A 12,236-nucleotide genomic window follows, 5' to 3' on the forward strand; every position below is an offset into this window, starting at 1 on the left:
GTTACTTTCTCACAGCACAGTGTTAAAGTGACAGAGAGCACACAGTGTGTTAGGACCATTTGGAAGTCCAACATTTTTGTGCTTTGGACAATTCAACTTATATACAGGACATAAAAACCTAAGCATGACTGCGTCATCACAGCATGTATAAAGAGGCTGTTTGTGAAGCAGTCCCTCGCTTACGGCCACACCACCCTGAACGCGCCCGATCTCGTCTGATCTCGGAAGCCAAGCTGGGTCGGGCCTGGTCAGTACTTGGATGGGAGACTGCCTGGGAATACCAGGTGCCGTAAGCTTTTGCATTTCAACACACAAATGACAGTTTAAATAGTGAAACGGATCTGAGGCACTCTTTAAGCTCATTTTCCAATAGGATGGTTAGTGAGTCTTGCGCAAAGAGCTCTTCCACTCATGTAGTAATGTCAAATTCTTCAAGCGTTACATCAGTATCACTGTACATGCACAGAGCACCTGTAGATGTTTTTGTGCAAACACTCACAATTGTTTATGACGTGAATATTGCTGCATTAAGTATGCATTATAACTGTGCTGTCATGGGCAGCTATTAAAAATAAAAGTAGAAACTAATCAATATGCTTCACTCTAAATTGTTTTTTAAATCCCAATAAATGGGTTACAGTATCTACATGAACCCCGTTGTCGAGGAAGCCTCTCACTTACGGCCATACCAGCCTGTTCTCATCTGATCTCTGAAGGTAACCAGGGGCGGTCCTGCACAGTCGCGTCACCTTCACCTTGCTCCATGTTAGAAACTCCATGATATCGTGTTCCCTGCTCAGGGTAGCACACTGATGCGCATTTATTCAGTATTCTTCGGGGCCGCAGTCGGCAGCCAATAAGAGTTAAAACTCGTTGCACAAGAGTGTCAGGTTGACACTGTGCCCGCTGCACGCTACAAGGTTAACGAGTTCCTCACTATTGAGCCCAGACGGACTAGCCGTAGACATTCTCTACATTTACAGAATAAATAAGTTCGTGTATTTCCTAAATATTTCGTTCCTGCTGTTCTTTTCTTTTGTTTTGCACAAAAGGGAAATGCAATCAGGAGCGTTGTCATGAAGCTTTTCCTCAAGCTGCCTCCACTGAGTGAGCAGCGGCGCCCTCTGCAGTTTGTGTGTGGGAGTGCAAAAGCTTACAGCACCTGGTATTCCCAGGCGGTCTCCCATCCAAGTACTGACCAGGCCCGACCCTGCTTAGCTTCCGAGATCAGACGAGATCGGGCGTGTTCAGGGTGGTATGGCCGTAAGCGAGGGAAACCCGCTATAAAAGACCTTTTATACTTGGCAAATGTCACGCACTTTAAAATATAGGATTGTCCTAAGCTTCACATGTTACAGCGAAAACATGCAAACCTTTGTTGTGAACTGCAGCTTCAACACTGAGCTGCAAAAATGCTTTTCCCGCGGTAACGTCACCATAATAACACATGTTACTTTCTCACAGCACAGTGTTAAAGTGACAGAGAGCACACAGTGTGTTAGGTTTGTGGAGTGTTTTGATGGTGACAGATAGCGAACCACTGATCATTCCACTGAGAGATTTGGAGCCAGCGAGGAATAGAGGAGGTTCTGTTGTGTGGGAGTATTTTGAGTTGATTTTTGTCAATCGGGTGGGTTTTCCAGCTTTGTGTTCTGGCTGTTTGCTTTTGTTTTGTGGGTGTTTATTTGATCTGAAAACGGGAAAAAAGTAAAATGTCAAAAATCTGCTTCCATAATATAAATATCATTAAATAACTTTAGAAAAACTTCCACTTGACTCTTTACTTGTAATGTTGTAAAAATATATATATTTTATTGTTTAATTAATCTGAAAATGTTAGTCTGCCAAATGTGCAGCAATTGAATTCATTTATTCTCTTTATCTGATAGTTTGTGGGGCCCAGTTAGACTGTATAACTGCATCTGTGTGAAGGGATGTTCCTTAAGGCAGGACAAATTATCTCCACGAAAAGGATCAGGTTCGGCCATCGCACACTAGAACAAATTCTCTTCTTAAATAAAAATGAAAAAGGGCTACTTTTTAATTTGTTTTTAATTTGCAAGTTCATAAGCATTTTCCCTTTCCAGTTCACAATCAATTCTACCCCCAGGTCAAAAATATGTCTTGGAAAATTTCCCTAATATAATATTATTTATAAATATACCCGTCTAGCACATGCACAAGTGCATGGAGGCAGGACCTCACAGCAGAAGCCTACTCCATAATGTGTTGTACCTTATTATATGTATATTATATGTAATGTGGTATTTTTCAATTATTGTATTTACCAACATCAAGAAGTCACAAGCAAAGGAAGACCAAACCATGGCGCATGTTTAAACAAGGAGAGTTTACTGATCAAAATTATTTATTAAACAAATAAAACACATTTTTTTAACCACCAAAGAATACACGTTCAAAGCAACACAACAGCGGCCCAATATCAGACAGAATTCCACTCTGTAGAGTGAGCAATCATAATGAAGCAGTTGGTTTTATTTTGTGGATTCAAGCTGCGCTTCATATTTCTGGCCACCAGATGTCACCAGAGAGGACTGTGTTGAAAAGCTTCGAGTAATGAACCGTTTTTCGATACAAGCTTCAGTGCTTCAGAAAGCTTCATTTGGCCATCACTAGTCAAAACCTACTGCCAAAACAGACACCAACGTGAAGTCGATGACAAACTGGCGGCAAAGGAGAGTCTGAGTGGACCTTAAAACCTCAACCTTATTACCCAGAATCAGCTTCAGGTGTGCGGGATTGCAGGAGAGATGCTGGCTCCGCCCAGGGGTGCAGACCAAGGAACTCAGGTGCCTGATGAAATTTTTTGTGATGTGTCGGTCGTGAATGAAACGGCTCTTAGAGCCAAGTCTTTGAAGTGAACGAGGCGAGCTGGTTCCTTATTGGGAGCCGTGGATTTTTGTTTTTCTTTCTCTCACCCTCTCTCGCACTTTTTTTCCGCTTCACTCCGCACGCATGCGAGCCTTGTGCTTTACGCTGGGAAGAGGTGGGAGGGGCAGTAGTTACATTAGCAGTAGCACAGGAACAGAGCTGGAGGGAGAGACAGAGAAAGAGAGCCAGGGACAACAACGTCACATTAGAAAGGTATAGTAATCATCCACAACTATTTTCGGTTGCGGATGATAAAGGATTCAGAAAGTTTATTCATGCAGGCCTATATGACAGAGAATATGCATGTTCTTTTAGTTTTCATATTTTAATTTATATTTAATTGTGTTGTGGTTTGCAATGTTTTGTGTTGTTTCACTTTAAATTTGTTTAAAAGGAAAAAGCTGAAAATTAAATAGTTAAAAGTTGAAATGTAAATAGCTGGTTATTGTATCATATGATTTATTTATTACATTTTATGTGGAGTGAATAAATAAAACTATATTTACGGTGGCCCCTACAGACAAAGCACGTAAAAACTCCAAAACAGTTAAAAACTCCGAAGTACGTACAAAACACAACAGAAGTGCTCCAGGATGCTAGGCGCAGTGTTGTGTGGTAGTGTGTGGTAGTAACAGGTAAATGAACATTTTTTAAATTATTTGAATATATATGAGTGCTTGTGTATAAATTCACAAACAATACACCTATGCTTTCAATTGTGTAATTTAAGTGATCTAGGTAGCTCTGTTTTGGAAGTTCAGTTAAAGCTAGAAATGTGTTTTGGAGTTTGTACGTGCTTTGTCTCAAGGGGCCACCGCATATATTTATATATAAACATATATAAATAAAACCACAGGGTGTTTTTACATTAGTAATTCCTTTTGTGCATAATTTTATGTTGTTGTTAATAATAAATTAATTAAAGCAACAAAACAACCTCAAGAGGTTTTCCTCTTGAGGTTGAGCACAGGTTTGGGAGCCGAAAGAGCCGGTTCTCTAAAAAGAGCCGGAAATCCCATCACTAGAAATTTTCCAGTCATACATCCAGATCATGACACCCTTCAGTTGTGGTGTTGGGTTGGGTGCTACTGTTATATTGTAACACTAAAATTTAGGACTGCAACAGAAACAGCAGCACAGAATTAAGCTTGTTAAACTCTGGCTCAGAGTGTTAATAAGCCTGAAGTGCTTCGGGATGTTCCGCTGTACAGTGAATAGGGGATAATAATGACTAACGTGCTGTAAAGTTTCTCAAATTGGCAGCTTATTAAAGACTCGGAGTGACGTTATTTAAATTTTACGTTCAACAAGGATGAGACCGAAAGCCTCAAATTAAAATACTATTGCAGCATGTCAGTACAGCCAGCCAAAAAAAGCAAACTAGTCTGATTTAAATCGAACCTCTGACTCCGTTTTGACAACAGAAAGAAGCAGCTGACCGTCAGTCTGCCTAAATTTTCGTATGTCAGGAGACATCAGCGCTCGATCTTTCCAGGCTAGAGTCAGCTTGTGTTGGAGAACGTGTTGTTGTACGATGTCGTTTAATGTCTCAAAGGACAGATGCAACAAGCTTTTAGCGATAGTTACTAAAATGGACGAAGAAAAACAAAAAAACAGAGATGGGTGCCCCAGCCAAAATGTAAACGAGAAGCAGACCGCGAACCAACCACACAATAAGTCATCAGTTTCAGGCTATCCACGCAAATCTAGTTCTGAGAAACTAAACTAAGCAACTAGACAGGAAACTGCAAGAGGAAGTTTCCGGGTAAGTCTGCGAAGCACGAGTGATAGCGCGTGTGTGTGTGTGCGTGTGTGTGTGAAAGAGAGAGAGAGGGAGGGAGAGACTCAGACCTGTGGCAGAGGAAAGAGAAAAACCCTGAGATGACGCAGTCTCTGTGCGCGTGATGTCTGATAATGGGCCCCAGCTGACTGAAATATTCCAGTATTGTCAGCCAATGAAAAAAAATGCAAGTCTGCAACTTAAGTGGAAAATTAAATTCAGCTCTAAGAGTAGTATCTGGGGCCGGATTTAGTAACGGTTTGCGAAACTTAGAATAACGTCTGAATTAGTGATGCGCGAATCATGAACAAATCGTTCAATATTCGAGAATCACTTTACTAACTCATGAATCATGATTCACAAGCCCAACTGACTCAGTGACTCGTCCCTGTTGCTGTTAGCAGCAATGTATCTAGCTTATAATTAAAATTGTGGAGAAAAACACAACATCCAGTATTGTAACAAAAAAATTTCTGCTCTTAAATGGAAGAAAAAAAACCTGAGTAGAAGCTCACATCAAGAAAATAGCTCCTCGGTTCACAGTAGCATCGCTCTGCTAACATGCTAACAGCACATTTGAGCTACTCACCCCCTCCCTTCCTGTATTGAATCATAAGCGTAAGCGAATCACTCAGGACTCGCTCACCCCCTCCTTCCTGTGCTGAATCATAGGTCGTGTCCAAATTCATGGACTGCATCCTCCTGAGGACCCGGCCTTCGCGGTCTACGTGGGCCGGGTCCTCAGAAGGTTGGGTAGGCCGGAAGTAAACAGCTGGGGAAATTGGACGGTCTAGCCTTCAAATTAGCGTCACCGCTGTCTCGGTGGAGTTTAATAAACTCAGCCATCTGCTCCTTGCTATCTAAAATATAACAGGACACTGGCGTAAATTCTCGACTGTCTCATACTTCTGTTTAATCAGTTTTCTGTTTGACGTTTAGTCAGCTGTGTAAAAACCAAGGAGGAACCCACCCGGGGGATTAATAAAGTTTTATTTTATCTAATCTAATCTAATAACTTTAATCTCAGCCAAACCGATTTACTGACGAACAAACAAAACTGAAAAAAGCCCAACAATAACATTTTGAGGTTGTCTAAGTGACTTATATATTACGTTTAACCCGAGCAGCGAAAGTCCACGGTGATCTGAAAATGATGTGCCGGGAGTTGTGCCGTTCTCGGCCGCATCAGTAACCCTCGAGCTCCCGGCGAGCTATCGAGCTGGTGGGTAGCAGACGCCTCCGAAAACGTCGAAGCACTTTTGCAAATATGCGATATCTTGATAAACCGAGCAGATATTTGATGTTTACACAACTACTTTCTCGCCTGAAAATATGTTAAAAGTTTATTTTGTGACCGAAAAAGATTAGTATGAGTAATTTTAAAACTTAGTAGCGGCCGCCATTGTTGGAAACTGGAGTTTGGCTGGGCCGCACTATGAATTCTGGGATATGGTAGGCCACGAAGGACACACCCGACCCATCCTTCAAATTCGGGGAAAAGGAGGACGCATTTGTCGGCTGCATTCGGAGGAGTCTACGAATTTGGACAGCCTTCGGCGCGTCGCTATGCCGTAATCGGTCTACAAATGCGGCCTCAGGAGGATGCAGCCCATGAATTTGGACACGACCACAGAGCGAACGAATCACTCACTCACTCACCCCCTCCCTCTTGGCTCACAGCTTCTTCTTCTTCTTGGTTGGCAACGAATGTTAAGGCGCATTACTGCCCCCTGGCTCACAGCTCAGTGGACATTTAGATGAGAAAATATATATTTAACACATTTAAGGAAAATACTAATAAAATAAAAATAAAACAAAATAAAATAAAAATAAATAAATGTTTATTAAGCAATTTTGATAGGAAATTGCTTAATTTTAGAAATGTTTTTGCTCTTTTTTGCTCTATATAATAGTTGTTTTCTTTTAGAATCATTCATCTTAGCAGTAGGATTTACATGAAAAGAGAAACAAATTAAGTTTGAGTGAAAATGTACATTTTTTGCACTCTTTGGTCAACTGACTCAGTGAATCAAATGACGCAAAAAATCCGATTCACTTTGGTGAGTGACTCATTAAAACTCAATTCAGTAAAAAGAATCAAATTTACCATCACTATCCTGATCATTTATAATAAAGAACTAAATCTGTACATAATTCCTGTAGATTTTGTATTTAGTCTTGAGAAACAGCCTCAGTGGTGAGCAGTTCAGTGACAGAAGGACGTCCTATCTCGGGAGACAACGAGACAGGAGACACGAACGTTGAGCACAGGATAGCGGAGTTCGGAGCCTTGCCCCTGCGGGGATTTTATTGTTGTTTTCATGTGAAATAATTTATTTTTTAGAAACTTAGTTTTTATATTCTCTATTGCCTTGAATCCTCCACTGATCTTCCGGTTTTAGAAGGGGTTTTTCTTCACAGAGAACACCTCGTGACAATCCCAAGGCGTTGTAGGCATGTCATGATTTGAACTTTATTCTCAACATCAATTTTTTTTTCTTCTTAATTTGCCCCTAATAATACATCGGAACGTTCACTACAGACTGAATATGGGTTATTTTTATCTACCTGGGATAAATAAACTTGCTGCTGTGGTGAAATAAAGTTTCTAAAAAATGAGCCAACACTACACGTGAGCAAAAACAACACAGAAAAATTCCACAACTGCGTGGAATCCCCCCCACCTCATATGTAAGAACCACTTAATGTAATTTTCTTTTTATGTCTTTAAAATACCAAACGCACACTATAGAAACAGCTCGTGTTACTCTCTTTACAGCATGGCGGATGGTGCAATTGTATATTTGCTTTCTCTTCTAATGGTCTGTTCTGAAGGTAAGCTGTGTTCACTATTCTCCGTTTTGTTTTTAAAGCTGTTTTGTGGATGGGTGAAGAAAAAACGTTTCACTCGTAATTATTAGAAACTGATCTCAAAGAGGTCACAAGTATGATTTTTGTTTTTCATCTGAAGCCATGAGAGATTCTATACGAACAGTGGAGACATTAGATTTTATTTCTGTGAATATGGATTATTTTCATTAAGCGTTTACTGCAGCTGATGCTCCACACGGAAGAAAAAACTGTTCTTAATACTGGTTTAATGAACATGTTTGTTAATTAATTTTCTCTTCCCATATTTTTTTTTACTCTACAACATTATCACTGGAGTATACCCAATACACCATTCTAGTATTCATTAAAATCTTCAGCAGTCAGGAGATGTTTGGTACAGTATGAGTATTGTTCATTTTGTAAAAACATAATGTTTAATTGATTCCCACTTTTTATGTTAGATAACAAAATATGAGATAGGCCATTTTCATACTACAACTAAGAATTACTATTATCATTATTTTTTCCCTGTCCTGTCCAGAACTGTAGTAATCAGAATTACTGTCTGAAAGCCAAGAAAAATGGCCAACAGATTTATTTTCCCAAGTGGACCTTATGCTGTACTGGTCCACTTGATTGTTATACACTGTAAAAAAAAAAATACAGTACAATCTACTGTATAAACGTGAAGGAATTTTCCGTATTAGTCATTTACAGGTATTTTTCTGTATGTCTCAACTACTGCAATGCATTGTGGGGAAAAAGAACCCGAAAAGGAGTGAAAAGTAAGTGCAAGAGCCTTAAAATCTCTGTGGTAAGTATTAAAACTCATGTTTTCTTTTATTAAAATAATGTTTTTCAAAAGACCACGTATTTTTATTTAGAAAGAATTGTTAATTTATTTGTTAACTGGTTTCGGCTGTCTCCAGACAAGTCAGGAATATTTTGCTGACTCATTTTTTAAATAATCGTTAGTTAGGTTTAACATGACTTAAGCTTTCCATTTTAATTAATGTTAAAAATAATTTTTACTGTGATACCACCGGTTTTGTCCTTCAGTGGCTGAACCAGTTTTCATAAATATTATAGTTAGCTGTCTGTGTCTCTCTGGGTATTACTAATGTTAGCCTCTGATTTGGGCTGCTAAAGTAAAGACTTTTAGCTAGCTGACCAGCATAGATTATTTCGGTGGTTAGCAGGCTGTAGTGGTAATATTATTGAAAGTATAGTTTCACCTCAGCACATTTACAATTATGTCTATTTTGTAGCACATAGAAATGTTTAGTTAATATTTACAGACAGACACATTTTCCCTGTAACTGTGTTTTTACTCCAACATTTGTTGAAAATGTAATTTATGAAATGCTGAGCAGCATTTCTAGTATGTGGAATATTTTTGTTACCCACTGTGCTAATGTGATTAAATACTAATAATTATTACTAAAAGAATTCAATAATAAATCAATAATAACTATTTATTGATTGAACTATAATGTAAGCGCAGTGCTGGTGTGCAGGGGCTTTATATGCCTTGTGGGGGATCCTGACATATTATAAACTGTTGTGTCTATATCAAGCTTTTAGCCAAATATAAGCAGAGATATTTGTATCTTTCTTAAAAATCCATATCCTTACAGATTATTTGAGAAATGGATCAACAGGTATCACTACTTGAAGCACTCTAAGTCCTGCAGTGGAAAAATATCCCTTATTTCACCTTTGATCACACACTTTGGTTTTCCAGTGCAGAGCAATGGCCAAGAAAAGGAAAGACTTCCCCGTGTGAAAAAAAAGACGAAGATACAAGCTGGTGATGATCCAGAGCAGCTGGTCTCAGGAAATGAAGAAAAACCCTGATCACCTTCTCTACAGAAACAAGGTGAGTTTAATGTTGTGGTTGATTTAGTTTTTCAAGGTATGTATGTTACTTTAATTATAAACTGCTTTTGTTGCAACAGAATGGTGTTATGTGTATGCAACTCTACATGAATTATAATCCTTTGTAGGGCTGCGTGATATGACCAAAATCTCACATCCCAATATAAGACATTTCTCTCCTGATAACGATATATATCACAAAATAGTGCATTTTCTGTAAATTCTGTGATTCTCGGGCAACTCGACTTATGTGAAGTGTTTTCAGCTGGGGTCCTGTTTCGACCTGGAGTCGAGTGTTTTGATCAATGCGTGAAACTATACATTTTTAGACATGAGTTTAAACGGCTGCCATTTTCTTTCTGAGTATTTATTACACGGTGTGCTGTGAGGAAAAGCCTGTTCTAACGTTTGAGTCTAAGGATTATTTTGAGCACCTGACGGCTCTTTTTTGCTTTTCATTCGTAAACTCTCTCGAAACTCTTTCATGTGATTCTTGTGTAGGTGGTTAAAGAGGTTTGTCGTGTTTGAGTGGTGGTGGGGACCAGTTTGTGGCATAATTTGCATAGTACAGTTTTCTGGGGCGTGTCAGACTTTTCATAACCAAACCATGTCCATGCTACAGAGGTAGCCTCTCGTTTAACAATAAGGTCCTCGATTTGTTTTGACTGGTCCTTCTGTTTGGAGCTAGCTGGTTCTGCCTCATCCTTGCTGGCCATGCTGGTATTCTCTGTGCCTTCATCTGCGTGGTGACTGTAAGCGCCATTTATAGTTACTTGATGTTTTTATTTGAGGTCATTTGTTTGATGCATATTCTGAAATTTTATGTTTGAGAATAATGTATATCATTTCAGTTTATTTTGAAAAGTCTCAACAGAAACTTGAGCTTTATTGTGAAAGGTTTTTGTGGAAAATAAACAAGTGGACGGCGGAGCCACACGATGGTTTTACCGTCATTGTTGGTAACGAAAGTATGCGTAAAAACAGTCACGTGTCCGTCCATAGTGTGGTTATTGTAAGTATAAGAGAAGGAGAGGACTTTAAGAAATAATATAGCAACTACAGTGACCATCAAAACCATGAAAAAAATATTGCCGTAAACAGTTTATTTTGCAACAGCACAAAACAAACAATAGTGTATAATATGAAACGATAGAAATTTTTATATCGTCATCTGATATATATCGTCATATCGCACAGCCCTAATCCTTTTTTTGTTTCTGTTGTTTATGTTCAAAGTAAAAAAATTATAAAAATACAAACTTTTTAAAAATGTGTTGTTGTTTCTCTTTTTTTCCTCAGAATAAATTGCGACTAGTCTCAATGGCTGAGCCTGAGATTTATTTAAAGCTCAGATGGACCTTGATGGACTAACATGCAGGCTGCATTCAGGACTTTGTCACACTGGTATATGAAGAGTGGTAACAAGAGAAATTGTGCACACACAATGTGTCACTTTATGCTTGCTCTTCTCCAGCCTCTGGTGTCACTTTGTAGTAATTTGTCTTACTATTGTCTTATTTATTGTGATTTAGGGTCTGTGCGCACAAGCAGAGGTTTTTGTTTGTAACCGTAACCTCGTTTTCAGAGTCTTGTCTAACATTTAATGGCCGTGAAATATGTCAGACTTTTTCCTCTACTTAAACAGCTAAGAGCATTTGAACCCCGTGGAGAGAAAGATGTGCATTAAGGATTTTGAACTATGATGTAAGTGTTGTCACTGCTGAGGATTCGTGGACACAGATCCTTATTCACTACGCTGCTACAGTTTAACTTTTCATCAGAACAAGCACTTCTAATTGTACTTTGCTCTTCACTGACAAAACAAGTCCAGTAAATGAACTTTTATCTTTAAGTTTGGGACAGTAATCTGTCTTAATTTATTATGTGTTGTAGTTATCATATGGGGAAAAGTTCTGTGGTTATCCATCCGTCCTGTTCGAATAAACCCAAAGTTCAGGAACATCTTCTTTAGATCTGTTCAGTTTTAATCATGTGGCACCACTTAAACAGTCAACAAATTTTGACTCAAGTATGTTATATTGTAAGGTAAAGACCCCAAAGAGTTAATCTCAGACAAATGTTCAGACAAATGTGAATTACATTCACTTCATTAATGAAGTGAACGTAATTCAGTAATCAAAGGTGTTTGGCTATAACTGACTACATGTGTATACTGTACCATAAGTGGACAGACATGGATGTAAACCACACCTTAACCATTTGGCTGAGGCAAACCTACCACAAGGCAGTGATTCTAACTAAAAGGTACTCTGGATATTATTAAATGTGAACATATCGTTAAATATGACATTTTTTGTTTGTCAGGTGTCCTGTTTGAATTTAACACCTGGGAGCTCCTTGAATGAATGTAAATAAACACATTTACATGAGGGCAACCTGATTTCAAGGAAATAAAAATGCTCAAATTTGAAAGCTTGTGAGTTATTTTGTTCATGTATCAGCTGTTTAGTCGTTTTATGACAAGATGGATGCTGTCGTTATATTTTAGTATAGTTTTAGAGTTGAGGAGAATAAAAGAATATTTAACATTAATTGTACCAATGCTGTTGTGTACGAAGCACAAATTAATTAAAAAAAACCCTATGAAGCAAGCATGAAGGAGAACCGGGCCCCAGACTTCTAGAGGACCACTGAAGGGGCAACGTTTTTAACATTTGACACAGCTGAGCGGCCGTGTGTTTAAGGAACGGACTCAAAAGCAGGCGCAGGAGAAATGTGCTGAAGTTTAACCAAAAGTGAGCCTTTATTGTGGCTGACACAAAAAACAGAAAACCAGGCAAGATGACATTAGGGCGAAACAAAACTAAAACCTACACTGGGAAAAACTAAAACT

The 12,236-nt window shown here is 38.7% G+C and overlaps 1 protein-coding gene across 1 annotated transcript in view; it reads left to right on the forward strand.

The window, feature by feature from the left end:
* Window positions 1–3,072: 3,072 nt before the first annotated feature.
* Window positions 3,073–12,236, forward strand: part of LOC308394606 (OX-2 membrane glycoprotein-like) — a 36,431-nt gene continuing 27,267 nt past the window's right edge. Inside the window, exons 1-2 of the mRNA XM_080879006.1 lie at window positions 3,073–3,105; window positions 7,452–7,507. Coding sequence (XP_080735132.1) covers window positions 7,453–7,507 — 55 coding nt within the window. The 5' untranslated portion in view covers window positions 3,073–3,105; window position 7,452. The remainder of the gene's footprint in view (window positions 3,106–7,451; window positions 7,508–12,236) is intronic.

Source organism: Rhamphochromis sp. 'chilingali' (genome assembly GCF_963969265.1).
Source record: "Rhamphochromis sp. 'chilingali' genome assembly, chromosome: 3".
Classification (NCBI taxonomy): Eukaryota; Metazoa; Chordata; class Actinopteri; order Cichliformes; family Cichlidae; genus Rhamphochromis; species Rhamphochromis sp. 'chilingali'.